A 21,959-nucleotide genomic window follows, 5' to 3' on the forward strand; every position below is an offset into this window, starting at 1 on the left:
GGTCTTCTTGTTTTACACCTGGCAACACCTGGTCACCTGGTCTTCTTGTTTTACACCTGGCAACACTTGGTCTACCTGGGCTTCTTGTTTTACACCTGGCAACACCTGGTCAGGCTCCTTCAATATTCAGGTCACCTCCTCTTAACCTTTTGCATTTCGGAACTTGGTTCTTCTGTATTTCGGAACTCGGTTCTTATGTGCTATCTTCAGATTCAGAATTCTTTGCAGAATCCTACTTCCCTGCAAAGAAACCTGCCAAGATGAGCCAAGGAAACCAAAAGAGAGAGCACGACCAGCAGACTCAAATCAGGAGATGTATGCACTTTGACACAACAAAGACACCTCAGTGGAGAAACTTGTTACCTTTTTGAATTCTGTCAGGCCCTTGATTTATATGTTAGCCATGCAGATCCTTTGAAGAAACAGCTGAAATCATGCTCCATCTCCATCTTCAGGCGAGACAGGGCACTAAAATGGCTATTTTATAGGTTTCTACCTCACCTGCTAAGAACCCTCTCTCTATTGACCGCTCCTTGAAGTCACCTGCTATCCGCTCTTTAAGGATGAAAGGGAGCAGTAAGGAAGGGGAAAGGCTCATTCTCTCGTAAAGTGAAGCTTTGTGTTATCTAACGAAGGAGGGAGATAAGCATAAACCCTTGGGAAGGTTATACCGGAGCATAGCCTAAGAACGGGGAAGGACCAGCAGCAGGCCCAGAGAATAGATGACTTGTATATGAATCAATGTCTTGTGTACTCCGAAATGCCCTGCTACCTTGGAGCTGTGGGCGTCTTGCAGCATTGCTAATCGTCTCTCTTAATGGCTGACCCGGTATCAGTTACATAGAAAGCATAGCCAGTAGCATCCCTTCTGGATCGAAAGATTGTTCCGGAGACGTTCCCTACCAGCCAGAGTCAGTAGCTTGAGATTCAGTGGCTTGTTAAAACACCCTACCCTTTCAATCAATAGTCAACTCTATAGTTAGTCTCCTCACTGGTAGGATCAGAATAGCTAGGTTAGGGTTAAAGTGGACCTTGTCAAGGTAGAGTGCTCCACTTGTGGACCCAACTGATGCAGGATATGTACACAAGCACTTGAAGCTTCCAGCAGCATATGTTAATCTGAACAAAATTGGTAAGGTGCCAACCAGTTCTCATTTCGGCATTGGTGCTAACCAATTCTCATTTCGGCATTGTTCCAAGATTGTACATAACTGTGTTCGGCATTGTTCTAGGATTGTACATAACTGTGGATGGCAGAGCTCAAGCACTTCAGAACCATAGCTTCTCTGCTGGATGTGCAGATAATCATGAAGCAAATAAGCCTCCAGCATTGAAAGTTGAGATTTAAAATCGTGTTAGAAGCAAATAAGCCTCCAGCATTGAAAGTTGAGATTTAAAATCGTGTTAGAGAAACAAGTGGGCTGCAAACTTTAACGTGTTGATATCTGATTTTATTTATTATTAACACTATTTTATTTTTATTATTAAAATATATAATTTTTATTTCAATATTAAAATGAGAAATATGACATTCGATGTGGGCAAGAGCTAACCAGCCATACATTGGGTATTAAATGCCCCTATGTAGGCTGGCCAGCTATGTATGTCATGGGGGCACATCATAAACTCCGGCGGGCACCTTTATCACCTTTCCGGCAGCCGGTGCGGGACCCACCAATTATAGAGCCCGGCCCAAAACGCAGCTTATTCCAAAACTTTATTTCGTGCGCCAAAACGCATTCGTGACCCAGCCGAAACTCTGCAACCCGCCTTCACTGTGCTCTGCAACCCGCCTCCATCGAAGCGCTGCAACCCGCCTATCTGAAGCTCTGTTCAACCGAGGACATACATCTTCCCCTCGCAGGCTGGTTCATTCACATAAATTTTAAAGCTATGCAGTATACGGATACGGATTTACAGTTTCATGCAGAGTATGCATTACCAGTAGTGTAAATTAAAACCGATAATTTGGTCATTATAACAAAGCTCGTTTAACACTTTTCAATATGCTTCATCCTCTTTGTCTGATTTACAGTTTCTTGCAGAGTATGCATTACCAGCCAAAATTTATACGCATTCTCAAAGAGCCTCATTATCTGTACTGACCTCCTCTGGCCAAAATTTATGCATTACCAGTAGTGTAAATTAAAACCGATAATTTGGTCATTATAACAAAACTCGTTTAACACTTTTCAATACGCTTCATACACTATACATGTGAGTTTATATTGAGAACTATTCAACCCAGTACACAGCCCACTGAAGTCTGAAAGTTAATAATTTCCAAGTCTGAAAGAATGAAACAGCTTAATACCAATCAAGAATATATCTCTCTTCAACAGCCAAAGAACCCTGAAACAGCTAAATACCAATGAAGAATATATCACTTTTCCTGCACTTTGACCAACAAATGCAGAATTTGTGCATTGACCGGTATTCTTGTACAAAGAAGGTCACGTATTCTTGAATTTGTGTTTGGGTCTTTCCTTACCTTATACAAAGCTCAGTTAGGTAAGACCATTCAAGAGTCAAGACTTCACCGGAAAAAAGAGCAATATTATATGCCTTGAAGAGGACTTATTGTGCATAGACTCCCACCGGTGCCCAATATGAGTCATTGCTCTCTTAAGGAACCTGATCCTCCACAGATGCCCAATATGACCCACTGCCCTCTTGCAGAAAACTAACCCTCCACGAGTGCCCAAATTTCTTCATTGAAAAGGTCATTTTTCATATGATCTAGTTCTGCATCGTTCAGCTCGTGGTTAGTACACCCTTCTCCATAGGAACTGAAAAGCCTTCTCCGTGGCCTGAAACTGTGCTGTAGCTCCCCCACTCTATCGGGTTGAGGACTAGGAGGGCTAAAGAATTAAACTGCGCTACCAAAGTTGACTGATTCAGTATTAGTGGAGTTGGACTCTACCATTTTCTCAACACTTGTTGAGCGCTCTTCTCATTGAATCTGTAATCAAAGAAGCTGAATCTGTAATGGTATCCTACATGCATAAGAATATGGAATTCTTCCAAATATACATAAACTGACCAAGGAAATGCACAGGAATTAAAATGAGTGAACCTAAATATGAAAATCAATCCCATGTAGTAAATGATATCCTACAACCATAGTAATATGAAATCATAACCTTCCAAATATACAGTAATAATATTGATAGTAAAAGTGAGATCACTTTCTGTATTATCAGCAGTGCTCACATAACACATTAATAAAAATAGTCGAAATGCCATCTTCAAAATCTCATCTTAAACAAAATAATTTTCATTTTTTTTTTTATTTTAATTTTTTAGAGTTAATATTTATTGGGATGTGAATTAATAATCTCTCACAAGCCATCAATCCAAAATTCTATAAACATCTACCTTGGCTTATAACATTCTGTGGCCAAATCTGGCATATAACAAGTTCAGATTACATTCCTTAGGTCACGTACTGATATATCTGGTTATTTTGATATATGCAGGCTTTGGTCATTAAGAAACCTTCCTTGCTTTTACATTATGTAAAGAATACTGGCATTTCTACATTTAACATGCATTCATCCCAACATACAAAGTGACAAGTTCCTGCCCCATAGGATTTCTCCATCCATATATAAAATTAAACACATTCGAGTTAAAGTTTGTTCTATATGCCCAAAGTCTTATCACTGATATTTGATTTTCTGTTATTTTATAGAGGGAGAATTGTAGAAATAATGAATACTTTCCTGGAAACTAAGCTTGCAGACATCCCAAGGAAACATAATATGCAGGCTCATAGTTTAGCAATGTTCGCCAGCACTTGTAAGTTACCATTTCAACCTAACCATCAGTATACTGCTGAGGTCAGGCACAGACCAGCTATCCCAGATAACTTGAAAAATTGGCAAGTATTTGCTAATGACAAACATATAAACAATTTTTTAACCTTAGAAGAAGAATTTGTAAATAGTAATATAGATACTGACATAACATTAGATCCTGATTTTAAAGATGAAATATAAATTAATGAAATAGAAGATGAAGAGATAGATTGATTTCATCCCACTAAATTTACAAGATCAGATGTAGAAAACCTAAAGGAAATTGAGATTGATGAGATAAGTAACGAAGACTCTAAAGTCATTAATCTCAAAGACAACTTTTTTTCCGTAAGGATTAACGCCTTTGGAAGACTTGTTTGACTCAAATGATGTCCCTAGAAAACAAAAGATGGAACCCTTAAAATCTGATATAGAGGAGTGTAATATAGGCACTAAGGAAAATCCAAAATTAATCAAACTTTCAAAGTCATTACCTCCTACCGAAAAAGTGAAATACCTTGAATTATTAAAATAATTCCAAGATATCTTTGCTTGGAGTTATTAGGACCTCAAGTCCTATGACACTAGCATCATACAACACACCATCCCCATAAAAGAAAACTAGAAACCTTTCAGACAAAATCTTAGGAGGATTAATCCCATCCTATTGCCTTCTATTGAAAAGGAAATCTGAAGGATGTATGAGGCCAAGATAATAGCACCAATCAGATTCTCTGATTGGGTTTCAAATTTGGTGCCAACAAGGAAGAAAACTGGTGAGATCAAACTTTGTGTTGATCTCAGAAATCTTAATAAAGTTTCACTCAAAGATAATTACCCTCTCCCTAAAATGGATCATATCTTACAAAGGGTAGTTGGGTAAACCAGAATCTCATTATTGGATGGGGTTTCTGGTTACAATCAAATTTTAGTCCACCCTGATGACCAAGCCAAAACCACATTTACTACTCCTTGGGGCACATTCATGTATGTGAAGATGCCTTTTGGACTAATGAATGCAGGGGCCACTTTCCAAAGAGCCATGGACATAGCTTTTGCCAAGGAAATTCATGACTTCCTAGTAATATATTTAGATGACATCATTGTATTCTCAAAATATGATAATCAACACTTAGATCATCTAAAGCAGGTTTTCATCAAATGCAGGAAGTATGGAATTTATTTAAATCCCAAAAAATCTTTATTTGGGTTAGAAGAGGGAAAGTTATTAGGGCATATAATCTCAAAAGATGGTATCTGAATAGATCCTACAAGAATAGAAGCCATCTTATAGATACAACATCGTAGGAACATTAGGGAATTACAAGCCTTTTTAGGGAAAATTAACTTTCTTAGGAGATTTATTTCTAACCTGGCAGAATTAATTAGATCATTGAACAATATGTTGAAAAAAGATTCGACCATAAAATGGACCATTGAGGCTAAGAAATCCTTTGAATACATTAAGCTAGCCTTAACTAAAACACCTGTTTTGATCAGTCCAAAATTTGATATAGATTTCATTTTATTTTCCTTTGCTTCAGAACATACAATTGTTGTAGTTCTTTTGCAGAAAAATTATCAGGGTTATGAACAACCTGTTGCCTTTTTTAGCAAAGCCCTGAGGGATGCCCCCCTAAAATAAAACATAATGGAAAAACAAGCCTTTGCTTTGGTCAAAGCTATCAAATATTTCAGAGTTTACATTTTATATTCTCATATAGTAGCCTATGTCCCCAATTCAGTAGTCAAGGACATCCTAACTCAGGAAGGTCTAGATGGAAAGAGAGGGAAATGGATCACTACTATATTGGAATATGACCTAGAAATCAAACCAACAAAATTCATCAAAGGCCAAGGTTTAGCCAAGCTCATGGCTGAATCAAACTGTCAGGCTTTAGATATCAATTTTATTGCAGAAATGGATAATGAAGAGGAGATGGCGACTCCACCAATCAGCTAGGCCTTTATTTAATCACCATGGTATGCTGATATTATATATGTTTTACTAAATCTACAAGCTCCTCCTGAATTATCCAGGACCAAAAGAAGGTTTTTAAAAATGAAATCCTTAAAATTTTGCATAGTAGATAATGCTTTATTTTGGAGGAATCATGAAGGTATTCTTCTCAACTGTTTATTGAAAGAAGAATATAGCAAAGTGTTAGAAGAGTTTCATGCAGGTGACTGTGGAGGACATATTTACTGGAAAACCACTGCTGACAAGATTCTTAGAGCAAGTTTCTATTGGCCTACTTTGTTTTCCGATGTAAAGAAATATGTAACCTCCTGTCATAAGTGTCAAGTTTTTTAAGGAAAGAAAAAGCTTTTACCTTTACCCCTGAAGCCAATCTCTGTTGAAGCACCTTTTCAACAATGGGGTTTAGACTTCATTGGTGAAATCCATCCACCTTCCTCTGCCCAACACAAATGGATTCTTACTGCCACATTATTTTACAAAATGGATAGAGGCCATACCTTCAAGGCAAGCCACTAACACAGTTATAATAACCTTCCTTGAGGCCAACATCCTATCAAGATTTGGATGCCCAACCAAGATCATCACTGATAACGCAGCAGCTTTCAAATCCAGGAGAACGATAGATTTCTGTAATAAGTATCATATAACCCTAAGCCATTCCACAGCTTATTACCCTCAAGGAAATGGACTAGCAGAATCCTCAAGCAAAAGTCTGGTACATATCATCAAAAAGTTGCTAGAGGATAACAAGAAAACATGGAACAAAAAGCTAGTAAATGCCTTATGGGCAGATAGTCTAACCACAAAGAAATCAATTGGTACTTCTCCCTATCAATTAGTTTATGGAATGGAAGCTGTTTTCACATCTTCCTTGGGAACACCAGTGATGAAGTTGCTCCAAGAATTGCAGGTTGAACCAAATGACATCCAAAGAAGAATAAACCAAACAATTCATTTGCAACAAACCAGGGAAGAAGTGTACATCTCATCTCAGGTTGTGCAGGAAAGGCTCAAGAAGAATTTTGATAAAAGGAGCAAGGCTGAAGATTTTTACCTAGGGGAAAAAGTTCTAAAATGGGATTCAAGGAGAGAAGATAAAGGTAAAAATGGGAAATTTGATTTCCTATGGAAAGGCCCATATATCATTTATGCTTTCAGAGGTAATAATGCTTTCTTCCTAAGAGAAATGAATGGCACAGAAGTAGAAGGAGGACCAGTGAATGGTCGAATGCTCAAACACTATATTGAACCTAGTTACTAATTTCACTTATCATTTGTACATACTTTACTTTTAAAAGTCTAGAGTTGACTAGATGGTGATTTTTGAAGTTGAAGCTCGGAGAGAAGGCCCTAAGCTTTAAAGGTTTTACTGTCATAAATAGTAATAATGCAGAAGCACAAAAGGGAAATGTTGCAGGGTAATATCACAACAATTCAGAAGGCCATTGATCTACAAATTTCTTGACATTTCACTAGGAAATGCCATCCCCAAGTGGAGCCACTGTTAGGTTCCTATACCAATAAGAGTCATAATTTTGAATGACTGAGATTAAACCTTGTAATATGTACATACCTTTTCTCTCTGCAAATGTTTTCCATATTGAAAAATTAAAAAAATGTAAGGAGGGTATGTCCTAAAAGAATAATCGAAGGACAAAAAGAATAAAAAGGTCAAAAAAGATTAAAAAAAATAAAAATATGAACCCCAAGAAAAGAAAAAAGACCATGAAAGTGAGAAAGACAAAATGCCACTCCTATTTATTTTTATGCATAATAAAAGATTGTGTGCAGCTTGTGATCCTTGCCACAATCCATGATAGTCAAAATGTTTAAACTTGTCTACTTCATGTTTTCAATTTCATGTCTATAGATAGAGAATGAAAATCTGGCCAAACAGTGTAACCTTGGTAGATAATTCGATAGGTAGAGTAAATAAAAGGAGCTCAACTATTTAATATGAGTCCTTGGATGTAATAAGGTTAGATTTAGTTAGTTTACTATTGTAAAGAAAAAGAAAAAATATTTGATAAGGGTTTACTACCTCAAATGCACCCTAATAAAGTGAAGAAAAAATGGAAGGATGAGTAGATGGGTAAGTAGAAGAAAGGTTGCAAAAGTATGATGATCGATTAGACAAAAGCACATTTATCATTTTTCAACATGTATTTCAAATGTGAATGGGCAATTAAGCATGCATAAGGTTTACAAAGTCAATTAATTAACTTCCCCCATTCATTTCACCCCTTCACTTTACCAATTTCTCATAAATAAAGTTTAAAGTACTTAAAACCTTTAAGTCAAAGAGGTTGAGAGAATTTCTCTAACTTTTGGAGGGACCAGACCCTTGGCTTATGGATATCAAGTACTAAATTCCCCTCATGAAAATTCATCCCCCCCTTCAATTCATTCATTTCCCTAATAAAACCTCTTTTCCTAAGGTTAAAGCACTATTTTCCTAGGGAAAGTAATCACCCCCATGTAAAACCCTTTTTTCCCAAAAAAACCCAACAAAACACATTACCCTAAGCAGGGAAAATTTTAAGAACCCCCCCCAAATTTATAAATATAATAATTGGGCGAATCTCCATGGTATATAGGAAAAATGGAAGGCGATTTTATCAATAATATAATATGTATATATAATTTTCTGGTGAATCTCTCACCAGGCATGGCGAATATTTTACTCAATTATAAAATCTTGTAAGAACTTGGCAAGTCTTTCACTAAATAATAAAACTTTGTAAAGTCCTAGTGAATTTTAGCATTGTGAACTCTTAGAGAATTTTTTGAAGAAGTATAAAACCATATATGATAAGAGCCACATGGTGGCAATATCACTATCTTTTTTCACATTTCCACGACATGGAACTTGTCTATAAAATTATAAAAAAACCAACCAGGAACAGGAACAACTCAAATGCTTTGTGATAGCTAGTCTAGAAAAAAGCAACAAATAACATGTCGGCAGAATTGTTCATCGGTGAGCCGCTATTTCGTGGGCAATCTGTAAAGGAGCAGTTGGATATCATATTTCCAAATCCGGGAAAGCCTTTCCCATCCCTCACAAGATTTGTTAAAAATGTTGGGTGTCTAGAAGGTGTGGATTTGCTGAAACAAATGTTACAAGTGGATGGAAACAAAAGAATAACAGCTAATGAAGCTTTGCAACATCCATACTTTCAGTCCTACAGGACTATAAACAGCTGCCATAAAGATTAAAAATGGAAATCAGCTACAAATCTCTTGATGACAACACTATCAAGATAGAGGTCGATGCTCTCTTAAAGACAGAGCTGCTGGAAATGGAAGCAGATGCTATGAAGCTGACACTAGTAAAAGATGGGACAGCACAGCTTCCCATAGTGCATCCCACTCTGGGACAATCAGTTTTTTGATGTTTTGCAGATTGGGTTACAGTCTTGCAACTTGTTTTGGATTTGTCACCAACCTGATGTTTTGCTTCTAATTTATTTTCATCTGGTGATAAACAAAGTGTCAATCTTTTCTCAGGATAAAATAGTATTCTTTACAGACATACTAACTTGGCTGAAAAGTCCAGGACAATATGAACAGGACAGCTTCCAGGTTTTTTTGAAGATTTCTCCTATCAATTTACTGCCGGAGGGTTTTCTGTGATTTCTTGCACTTCTGAAATTTAATCAAATTTCTACTTGAAATAAAAGTTCAGAAGAGACTATATCACTAATGCTAAACACACATAATTGAGAAGCCGATATGAAGCATTGTTTTTTTGGGTGTGTTACAACTTTGGTGACCATGCAGCTCAGTCATTGCATGTTCAGTTTGTAACTCCACCTTGAAAGAGTGAAATGTGTGGTGTAGGATAAGAAGCTCTCTGTTAAGGCGCAATTGTTTTTCCCCAAAATTCTAATATCTAGATTCTATCTTGTTCATGTCTGTGTCAGGTGATGTTTCTTTTCATGTGCATGTGTTTAGTCAGATATAAAATACTCAAGTTCTCACCAGCCTGGGCTACAGTGGCCATTCTGATGATCTATTTCATACTCATTGCATTTTCTAATAAAATGACATTATATTCATTTAAATTATGTGATTGAAATAGGGATACAAGAGCTTATTTGTATTTGAAGGTCTATAAGGCAGAGTATAAGCTCACACCAATCCTTGTTATTCTCTGCAAGAGAAAATCAGTTTCTATTTCACTCCTCAATAACACTGACTAAATCTGAGTTTGAAAATCAGTTAAATTAAGAAGACTAAATCCCAGTTTGAAAATCAGTTAAATTTAGATGAAATTACTCATTCAAAATCATTTGGATGAGGAAATTGTCAAATAATTGTAAGTTGTCGTCTTAGAGAACATGAAGGGAGCACATTCGTCATATTCTACCAACTGCAACATACCTACCTTCAATGCACTCTCTGTAAGGACCATAACGGGAGCAAATGTGGACCCATGTACAAATTTTTACTGCCTCAGGGTTTGTTTCGTCCTGTGACTACTAGGTTCGTTAGTCCTTCACATAACTCTCCAACAAAATGAATCCAAGAGTGGAATATAGACTCTTTACACGCAATTTATTTTCTAGAAAGTCTATACAGAGAAATGAAAGTTGCAAGTATAAGAATTATGCTTCAAAAATGAATTTTCTTGTGTAGTGAGCTATACCAAGGGTATGCTTTTGCAAAGTTTTATAACAGAAAAATTTGTCAAGAGGAATTTATTAAGGAAATCTCTTGTTAGAAATGAAATCCAGTTGAGTTGAGATAAAGTCCATAGTTACAAAGAAGTATTGTTGTGGAAAGCAATTCCACTATGACATTCCTGTACATTTTAATACAATATAAAAGGAAATTGATGTGATTTCCAAGCTACTTGAATCCATTGAACACAGAGAGAATCAGTTGAGAACTGATGAATGAACATGGAAATCGATGTAATTCCTAAGCTACTTGAATCCATTTTGAACACAGAGAGAATCAATTGAGAACTGATGAATGAACATGAGCTGAAGCAAAAGGACACTATCATTAAGCTAGTTGACCCTGAAATTGAAGAAAATGATCATGTCAAACAAATCTACTAGCAGTGTACTAATAACGGTAAAATCGACTTGCAAGAAGAAAGTAACTTAAATACCACATTTGTTGGAAAATGAAATCAATCAAAAAATGTTCTAACCAGAGATGAAGTTGATTCAAATGAAAGAAGTTCAAATCAGGGTGAGGTGAACCCAATAAATGAGATGTCGATAATCCCAGGAAAAATCAACTAGCAACAATGAAGGAAATCGATTGAAAATAATTAGTTAATTCCATTGTTAAGATTTCAACTTGGATATCATTTGTTGCCCAGGTACATTCTCTTGGATAAATCGACCTGCATGTTAGGATGTAAATAAGTTCCAATTAAACAGAACATTTTTATTTCAGGGGAATTGAGGTCCAAAAGAGCAGAGTTCTTGGCAGAGGAACAATATAATTGCAAACACCCATTCAATATCTATGACTGTAGATTGAAGTTCTGCAACCTTGGAAGCACTATTGAGTACTTAACCAGAGCTGTAGAATCATTGGTACTTTATTAGATTTGATATGCAATACAATGCTTGATTCGCCTTGATTCCCATTTATTCTGTTTAATTTCTGCATACTGATTCCTACTGATACCGTCGCAACTGCTTGAAACAATAACATTTTCAAAAGGTCTCTTTCACTCTCACTTCAATTAGAACAGTACCCCTTTCTCTACTACATTCATGCACATATGCTTACATTTCCAATTCTGCAGATTGGTTTTCATGAAATTAACCAATACTTGTTTTGCATCTAACGAATTCACATAACTAAACAAAGCACTGAAAATATCACCAAAACTGAGTGGCCTCTCTAGTATTACAAGAAGATTTATTCAAAAGAAACAAGAAGTTATTTTAAACTACCCTAGAACAAGTCCACGTGGATGCTTATTTATGACATGCCACAATGTTGTCCATCAAAATATTTTCCTAAAAACTGTCTCTATATTGGGTTTCAATGGTAGGAGTTTTAGAGTTTTCCCTGATGATGACTTGATTTTAAAATAACTTACTTACTTGGGACCATTCACCCTTAGTTTCAGAGGTGGCCGTGGTAGAGGAGGCAGGCACTCATCTAACAGTCGAAAGCCCTTTACAAAGGGGAATGGTACCAGCATAGAGAAGAAACACAGACGGTTTGAAGAGGATGATGGATCTGCCAAAGATGAACGATCAAATAAGGTCCAAAAGCTGGAAAATGATGGTGAATTACAGGCATCTGAGACTTCCAAAGCTGCTGAGGATAATTGAGCACCTCAGATGATTCAGCAGACCATGCCATACACTTTATTTTTTTTTATTGATTATAGCTTTATTTTCTTGAACAAATTTTGGGTTTCATATTGTATTTCTTGCCTTTTCTTTTTTCCCTACAAAAGGTGTAGGCATTAAAAATTTTGAAGTTAGAGATGTAGGATAGTTTTAATGTTTTGGATTTGAAGGCTGAATTTTTTAAGGTGTAATGTTATAGAACAGCTTTGCAATTACCTGAACTCGAGAAGCAGCGTTTCATGGCAATAAAAAATTGCCAAAATATAAATACTATATAATTATAAGTTGAGCTCATATATTTGCAAAATCTGTTAGATTCTTACAATTATTATTCTTTTAGTGATGAGATTAGTATGTTGTTAAGTCAGCAGAATGGTACCTGTCTCTTCATGTTATTATGTAGCAAAATGGTACCATGGAAGGAATATGACCCACGAACATATAGTGGTGGAATTTTACACAACCTAAACCATTCTTATTGAATTTTGTGGATATTGTCATGATTATGGCTTGGTAATTAAATAAAAAGGAATTAGGTTCAGTCCTTTACAATAAGTGATGAATATGCACATTAGTATGGTGACAAGGTCTTTAGTTATTGCTATTGTTAACCATAAATCCTTCCATCGATGGAAACATTTCTATGGATGAAAAGTGAAAATGCAGTGTGGTGTGTGCTGTGATATCCTTGAAGATGAATAAATGCATTCTACTGTGTAGCTTTTAACTTTTGATTCTCATTAATACCATAGTATTCACCGGTACACCTTTGCATTGTCTTCTGTGATATTCAACCTGAATCTTGAAAACCCTGCATCTGTTCATTCCTGATATTATGCAATAAAAATTGCTAGTGTTATAAATGAAATTTGAAAATTAGACATGGCTACTCTGTTTTAATAGTTGGTGAATGCTAACCATTAACTATTTGAACCCTTGGTCCTTTTGTTAGACCAAAAATGCATCAGGCATGGCCCTTATGGCGCATCAAAGAAGCATCTCAAGCTTCAGCACATTTGATCCATTTGATCAATCAACCTGGCATCCATGAGAACTGGTTAGTAGTGGGTAGTTCTTTCTACGGTTCTCTCCACCACTTCTGAATTGACAATATAGTAGCATTACCAAAAAGTTACTCTTCTTGGTACTTGTCTACCCAGAGCAGTGTAATGAACACCGTAGATCCATTTTCACTATTTACATGAGATTGACAGTAAAAAGTAGAAATGTGGACACGACACTGAAAAAATCAGCATGCGAACAAAAGATGCCAACTAGTCAAACATTGCTCAGATCTGCAGCCAAGATAATGGAGTACTGACATCTTGATCTTCCTTTCCGCCCATGAGCTTGCTTCTAACTTCAAGGAATGCTTTAACGAAGTCAATGTTATTGTTCAATCCCCTAGTTTTCATACAATCCTTAGCTATTCTTTGAGGTCTAGCATAATACGTCACATTCCTGGCCATATAAGAATATGAAACCACTGTGGCCATGGGAAACTTATAAAGCAACCATAAACAAATGTATTGCTGGCAACAAAACTCACTTCTTTTAATCTTGAATTAAAAGCTTGATGAATTGCTACATCGGCGCAGTCCGTAATCTTCCAAAGAATTGTTTGTTGGCAAAATGCCCACACTATGATCTGTGCTACTAAGTGATACCGTATCATCATCCACCCCAAGCATGGCAAGGGTGAGATGGGTTTGTATATCATGCCCCCCCTGATTTTCTACAATGTCATCCTCATCTGAAGTATCCATATCCTTGATCATTGTATTCTGGCACCACGCCCAGTCAGTCCTCTCATCTTCTCCTTGTAGTAGTTTTAAAATCTGCCATTAATCATATCTTGGTATTAAAGAGTAAGCAGAGATGAACAGATGTGGTTAACATAGAGTGTTTTATAGCTAAAAGAAAATGTAAGAGAAATTGCACCCTAAAGTAATTTTTGCAGGTAAAGAATACCCTCAAAAAACACACGAGGTAGTAAAAACAAGCCCCTGAAGCATATAGAAATGAATAGAGGAAGATAAATTACTCGGCTCATGCAAGGACGGTAATGAGATGTTTCCCTTAGACAAAGCGTAGCAGCAAGCATCATTCTATGCATTTCATTTGTATCATAAACATTTTGCAAACATTTGTCAGCAAGACTTTCCATATTCCCATCCTGTAAGAGTGGTCTTGCCTGGTTTCAATATTTACAGAAGGTTAAACATGAGCCCCTAATAAGGATAATCAATATAAATAAACATGAAGAAGAGAGTCAACTGTAAAAACCAGGACTTACCCACATAATCAGGCTTTCTTGACCCTTGGGACTTGCTGTATCAATTGGCTTCCTTCCAGTTATTAGCTCAAGAAGGACCACACCAAATGCATACACATCCGTCTTCTCATTAACCTTTCCATAAACAAAGTATTCTGGAGCAAGATACCTGTCAAACTACAATCACAATTAGTGAATTTACAAATTGGATAGCTTTAATCTGAAAATGGCCAATCGAAACTGGGAAGATGCTTACATACCCAAATGTTCCTAAAACATCGCTGCAAGTGATATATGAAGATGTTGGTGCCCACCTTGCTAGCCCAAAATCTGACAACTATTATAATAACACGCACATTAATTCTATTGAAATTTTTCATTAGTGCAGAATTCCAAGTTTCAGTTTACAAGTCTAGATCACTAAGATCTCTTCAAATACTGAATTGTGCAATTTAGTCTTGATTCTTCTTGCAGTAAAAATATTTATACCTGTGGTTCAAACTCTTCAGAAAGCAAGATATTGGAAGACTTTACATCTCCATGAATGACAGATTGAGAAAAGCCATTATGCAAGTAATCTAATGCTTCAGCAACTCCTACAGCCACTTTTAATCGCACTTTCCAAGGAAGTATTGGCTTTTCCTCTCCTCCTGAAAAATATATACATAGTCAATAGCTAGGACTATAATCAAATCTCAGAAAAGAGAAAATGAAAGACCCTGCCATACAATACATAACACTATGATGCTTAAAATCTACTACTGCTTAATATTTCTACACGATTTCATGATTCTTAAAATGCAATACTATTGAGTATATACCATGGAGATTCTCTTCAAGGTTTCCTCTGGATACAAAATTATACACCAGAAGGCGGTTAAGGCCTTCTGCACAGTAACCGATAAGTGTAATGACATGGTTGTGCTTCAATAGAGTAAGAATCTCAACTTTAGAAAGAAGCTCTTGCTCTGTTTTGGATGATGAATTCAAGATTTTCACTGCCACCGATTGTCCATCAGGAAGAAATCCTCTGTACACCTTACTGCAGCCTCCTCTTCCTATAAAATTCCCTGCAAGAATAAGGATGTTACATAATTGAATTGAGTTCACAAGGTTAATATACATTTCAAGGGAAATTTCCCATTCAAAACAGAAGCACAGAAATGAAAAACTCCATGAGGAAAACTACAAATGCAACCTGTTGAAAAACCAGAAGTAGCAGATTGCAACTCCTGATATGTAAAATGCCTGCAGGTTTTACTTTGACAAAGGAACTCTAATCTCCTTGCCAAACAATTTTCTTCTCGATCAGAATCATTCTGCTGACTGCAAGGAAACCCTTCTTCTTTAGAGCATGCTTCAATTGGTGCTACCTCATTTGAAGACCGAGCTTCATGTTCATAGTTGCAAACCTTCTGCATAATCTGTCCTTTCAAATGAAGCTCTCCAGTTGCCTGTGTAAGCCTATTTGGCAACTGTAGTGCCCATTCAACTACAGATGTTTGTTTTGATGTAGACTGTGGAGTAGGAAGCTTGGTCAGTGAATCGGCTCCACGTAAGAGGGGCCATCCAGGTATTGATTCTCCTTTCTCTGTAATCAGTCCCGAAGTCGCCCTTTTGGGAACCTTTTGGTTAAGAACTACCCACTACTAACCAGTTCTCATGGATGCCATAACAAAAGGGAGAAGCATGCCAAGGAAAATGGCATGAGTAAAGAAGAAATTGAAAAGGAGATTTATGAGTTGAAGGAGAGATTCAACATAGTCAAAATGAGGCTTGAAAGAGAATACCAAAGGTAGAGATGGGACCTAAGGAAGAAGGCCAAATTACTTGTCAGAAAAAAGATTTTAAGAGGAAGACCCCTAAAGCTAGAAAGCTAGGGAGGAAGATGAAGCACCTGTTGAGCCTAAAGTTGAATTAGTTCACTATTTTGAACCAGAGCAGGGAATAGTCCTTGATGATGAGGAAGATGTTGAAGAGAGACTATCAGAGAGTCTCATGGACTGCATAAAGAGTTCAAATCAACATATGGATTTGTTGATAGAAGATATGGTGGAAAAAGCATCATAACAGTAGAGGGAGCTACACAAAGAGGTTGTCGATGAGACAATAAATGAAAGTCTCATGGGAGGTTAGCTAGAAGTGCTCGTAACATATATACCATATGGGGCTAAAGAGCTTGGTGATTATGATACTGATGCTATGTGTATAGATGCAGATGATAAGGATTTTCAAGAGGGACAATCATTCATAGTTGTCATAAGAATAGAAGAAAGAGAAGGAGTACCTTCCTAAAGCATGGAAGGAAGACAAAATTTGATGTTGGAGGCATCAGAAGAGGCCAGGTAACCTTTTATTTTTAAAATTGGTGAATTTTATGTGAATGCATGCTTTGCATGTGAGGAGAATGGACAACTGGTCCAAAAGGAGAACGAGAGCACTAAATTGATCCAAGAAATCCAAATTGAGGTAGTAGATGCTAGACAATCCTCAAGGAAGGATGAGTTTCCAAAAGGAAAAAACAATGCATAATGAAGCCAAGATAACCTTGCAAGCAATTTTCAGAAGTGACCATGGATCCTAGCAGCCATGTGAAAGATGGATAACAAAACCAAGTTTATGTTAAGACAAGGAAGGAGGAAAAATTATCCCTCAAATGTCATTAAGGAGGAGGCCTTGAACAATCAAAGAATGCATCTATAAGAGAGAAATTGTAGAAGAGGGGATGAACAACATCATGATGCAATGTTCTTTAGAGATCGGTTGATCAATCCAAGGTTTAAGGATTGGCTTGAGTAACATTGTTCAAAGAATGCAATCAATAAGACAAAGGTGTTGAGCTTATTGCTGCAACTGGAGAGCTTGGTTCAACAACAAGAATTATGAATGTTGGCACCCAAGGTATAGTACAATTAACCACAAAGAGAGACTCATTGTACTTAGTTGTAATATATAGACTGTTGTATAGACACTCTATATAACAGTGCAATTTGTCTTATAGCTTTACTAATTCTTTAGCAACAGTGCAATTTGTCTTCTTACCCTCCACAAGTCTTAACAATCAATTCTTCAATTATATGTTTAGCACCCTTCACTTGAAGATAGGATAATTCTTCCCATCAAGCTTAACGTTGGGTAGAGGGATGCTTTAAGATGAAGCTATCCTCCCCCTTGCTCAACAATTCTCTACAGATCTCAGAACAGAACCAAAGGTAATCTCAGGAACAGCGTACTATACTACTATGACAAAGAACCACAATTCTGAAAGAAACATCAGTTTGGTTAGGATCTTCAAACAGCTACCAAGGAATCAAGCAAATGCTGCTCTGCAATTCCAAGACTTCAAGTATCCAGATGCATTGCATTGCTCTATGGCACATCAATGCAATTAATTAAGCATAGAAATAACATCTCTATGTAGCGGCACTTAAAATATTACAAAAGGTGATCATTCACTGAGGTACATTCCAAAAAATATATAATTATTGTTGCCACATCATCCAGATTTAGAATAATAATCTATTGGAATGGACACATTGATAAAAATTCCATTGTTGAGTTTGGGTTTGAGTTATTTCTTCCTCTAACTGCTCTCCAAAGCTAACTATTCAAACCAAGTCACCCTTCAATGACATACAACTCACAAGGTTCTCAAAGGCAGAAAAATCAAAAGCGTATAACAGTTAATATGTCCTTTACTGCTCCATTTTCAGGTGAAAGATTCTCAGTAATATAAACAGATCTTCCAATAGTCAACATGTAACAACAACCAAGAAAATATAGGAATCCACCAATAAACTATAATGCAAGGTCTTTTTTCTCTTTTCGAAAGGTTTCCATGAAAAACTTGTTCAAATTCATTTGTAGAGTAAGCACATAAAACGTTACTGTAATTAACCTTGAGCATGGAACATAATTCTTCTTAATCTCCATGATATTCAAGAATCAAACTCCAATGGCAGCATTGGCTTCAACACGTCTTCCTTTTATCCCTTCAAAGCTGCCATGGGTCATGATGGCTTGATCAATGATCGCATGCTCTTAAGACCAACAGTCTATACATAATTAGACTACAGTCTATACAACAGTCTATACAGACACTGTGTTCAATCCAGATTTTGATTACAAACACCATTGAGGCCATACGGTATCTCCAATTTTTCACATCATTGAGGTCATCAGTATCTCCAGTTTCAAACAGCATTCAGGCCACATTTGCTTCAAAGTGCTTACAAGTATTGTCAAACGGCAGTACATTCTAAATTTACTCATATTACACTTGAGAACTAGAACACATACCGCTTGAGAAGAAAGCTGCTGCCGCTTCAAGTACCTCAAGTGTAATATGAGTAAAGTTAGGCCTAAGCACCTTTATTATTGAGATTGAGTGCTTTCAAATACCAGGAGACAAGTGTGTGTGTTGACTTCAAGTTTGGCCTGGGAGAATTATTACACACAGATTCTGTGAGGTTTCAAGGCACAGTGGGAACAAATCTTCAACTAAGGAGGTTGAGAACTGTCTAGTGACCTAGAACAACTAAGTGGGTTATGCGAAGATATTTATTAAGGGTGGTTGTGTTGAAGGTAGTAGGGAGGTTTAGAACGCAAGACAGGGGCGAGTATAGTCACTGTGAGAAAGAACTTGTGGAAAATCTAGGAAAATCAAGATTTTTTGTTATGTCAAAGGTCAAAGGAATAGAGCAATTGACTAGTGGGTCATAACGTAAGGTTCCACAGTTAAGGCTGCTAGAAAAAGGGACCGGAAGAGCCAAAAATGGGAAGGTGAATGAATGAGATGGACTACGTTGAATGATGGAAATATGAGAGTAGCCAAAAGGTATGCATTAAGTGGTACTAGAGCAATATTGATGCTCTTGGGGATTGACAAGTGATTGAGGAGGTTTCTGCAGTGAACCAAAAAGATTTATAAGATTGCTCGTGAAGAAGAGACATCAAAGTTGAGACAAAGAAACCAAGAAAATTTTGGGCAAGAGGAACCTAAGAAAAAAAGTGAGGAGAGAAAGAGATTGAGAACGGAATACAGGATTGGAGCATATTAAAGAAGTACCAACCAAGTGTAGAGCTAGGAAGAACTGAGATATTGAGACCTCAAAGGTTAAGGAACTAGTAGGTAACTGGTTTGTATTTTTTTTTAAATGTATACAAGGAGTTAATCCTTACAGTGGTAATAGTAGAAGGAGTGGTAACAGAGGACCAATAAAGTTCTTAAAGTGTATGGCAAGAAACTTACGACAAATAGGCTACAAAACAAAACATAGAAGGTTTCTAGCTGAGGTCCTCAAAGAGAAGAGAACAAGTGGAGTTCTCAAAAGGTGAGAAAAGTGTAGAAGCCATAGAAGACCAGAGCATGCTCAAGTGGGTTCCAGAGGAGGGAACCAGAGGAATACCAAAAGCCTAGGTTGAGCTGAAGTGGGTGAGATATTGGGTAACAAGTGATGGAGAAGAATTGTTAAAGGGGCTTGAGTGTAGCTCACAATGAGCAAGAGAAAGCTCACAAGAAAGGAGGAAAGAAGATGGCTACTGATGGACATAATTCAAAGAGAGGCCATAACAAAAGGGAGAAGCATGCCAAGGAAAATGAGTAAAGAAGAAATTGAAAAGGAGATTTATGAGTTGAAGGAGAGATTCAACATAGTCAAAATGAGGCTTGAAAGAGAATACCAAAGGTAGAGATGGGACCTAAGGAAGAAGGCCAAATTACTTGTCAGAAAAAAGATTTTAAGAGGAAGCCCCCTAAAGCTAGAAAGCTAGGGAGGAAGATGAAGCACCTGTTGAGCCTAAAGTTGAATTAGTTCACTATTTTGAACCAGAGCAGGGAATAGTCCTTGATGATGAGGAAGATGTTGAAGAGAGACTATAAGAGAGTCTCATGGACTGCATAAAGAGTTCAAATCAACATATGGATTTGTTGATAGAAGATATGGTGGAAAAAGCATCATAACAGTAGAGGGAGCTACACAAAGAGGATGTCGATGAGACAATAAATGAAAGTCTCATGGGAGGTTAGCTAGAAGTGCTCGTAACACTAACATATATACCATATGGGGCTAAAGAGCTTGGTGATTATGATACTGATGCTATGTGTATAGATGCAGATGATAAGGATTTTCAAGAGGGACAATCATTCATAGTTGTCATAAGAATAGAAGAAAGAGAAGGAGTACCTTCCTAAAGCATGGAAGGAAGACAAAATTTGATGTTGGAGGCATCAGAAGAGGCCAGGTAACCTTTTATTTTTAAAATTGGTGAATTTTATGTGAATGCATGCTTTGCAAGTGAGGAGAATGGACAACTGGTCCAAAAGGAGAACAAGAGCACTAAAGAACTGAGTACAACGGCAGGCAAATGTTACTAGATAGGAGGTGGTTCAAGCAGACACGCCACCTTATGTTCCAGCCATTCTCTATTTAGCTCTACTGGCTTTCTTATACCTATACCAGGAACCCGAGCCCACTAGGAAGCCTTTCGCTCTTTTAGATCGTGTAATGCAATCTCAGATCTTCACTTCCTATGCCCTGAAACCAACCCTATATCTGTGTCCTGGCACTTCATAGAAGAAGCATTAAGGAAAGGCTATCCCGGCTGGGTGCTGCTGGTTTGAAAGAGCAAACCTACATCAACTCTAAAATCATCACTTACATCTGATCAGACCATCTCATTGACTAGAGAGATTGAATCCACTAGACTACCATCGATAAACAATCAACAGAACATCAACTAGCTATCACATAAAAGAAACCAAAAGACACTTACCGCTCCCACCGGCCGGCTGATGGAAATGGACTGACTACCGGAGATATTCGTGTTATTTCGTCTACACTGGTTTGTACACGAATGCGTGGGTTATACCGAGTACTTGGTGAATTATAAACCGCTGCAAATAAGAAACAAGTTCCATGAGTATAAAATCAACAAATACAAATGAATATTACATTTTTTATCATCACCCAACGAACAAGAACCAAACAAAACTCAAGTCTAAGGGAAGGTAAAGAAGTACCATGAACAGGTATACCCCATCTTCCGGAAAGCAATTGCAATCCCTGAGAAAAGAAATCATGAGCCGTTCAAATCCAAGAAACCCGAAACCAGAGAAGAATAAGCTGATTGAAATCTGAAAATGCAAGAATATCCCATCGAAACTGTTGCTGCTAGATTTGTGAACTAGGATGAAAAAACTTATTTCAAAACCATTTTTATACAGGGACCCAGGGAGCCATATACACCAAAACAGCGGGCTGAATCCGTCAAAACAGGGAGCCGCCCTCCATTTCAAAATAAATCTAACATCCATGACCAAATCGACCCTCATCCCATGACCAAATCGACCCTCACAAACCACTCCCAAGACCAAATCGACCCTCACAAACCACTCTCAAACCAGAAAACCCAAACTGTAAATCAAAATGGGGGCGATTTTGATCAAATACGATTCCGCAAATATCAAAATGGGGCTATTTTGATCAAATCCGATTCGGTTAGTTTATCCACCCTGGGCTAAAATAAAAAAATAAATTAATTTTTAAATAAAATATGGGCTAATTATATAA

General features: G+C 37.1%; 1 protein-coding gene across 1 annotated transcript; it reads right to left on the reverse strand.

Annotated features, from left to right (window-relative positions):
• Positions 1 to 13,334: 13,334 nt before the first annotated feature.
• On the reverse strand, positions 13,335 to 15,957 carry LOC149190092 (protein kinase STUNTED-like). The gene is made up of 7 exons (XM_089412029.1): positions 15,587 to 15,957; positions 15,210 to 15,458; positions 14,878 to 15,038; positions 14,649 to 14,725; positions 14,410 to 14,557; positions 14,158 to 14,307; positions 13,335 to 13,951 (listed from the first exon to the last, which is right to left on the reverse strand). The coding sequence occupies exons 1-7, from the start codon at positions 15,807 to 15,809 to the stop codon at positions 13,679 to 13,681; spliced, it is 1,281 nt and encodes a 426-aa protein (XP_089268155.1). The 5' UTR covers positions 15,810 to 15,957; the 3' UTR covers positions 13,335 to 13,678.
• Between the last annotated feature and the right edge of the window lie 6,002 nt (positions 15,958 to 21,959).

This window comes from Pinus tabuliformis, chromosome 3_1 (genome assembly GCF_031772625.1).
Source record: "Pinus tabuliformis cultivar Carrire ecotype Pingquan chromosome 3_1, CPIR1, whole genome shotgun sequence".
In the NCBI taxonomy this organism is placed as follows: Eukaryota; Viridiplantae; Streptophyta; class Pinopsida; order Pinales; family Pinaceae; genus Pinus; species Pinus tabuliformis.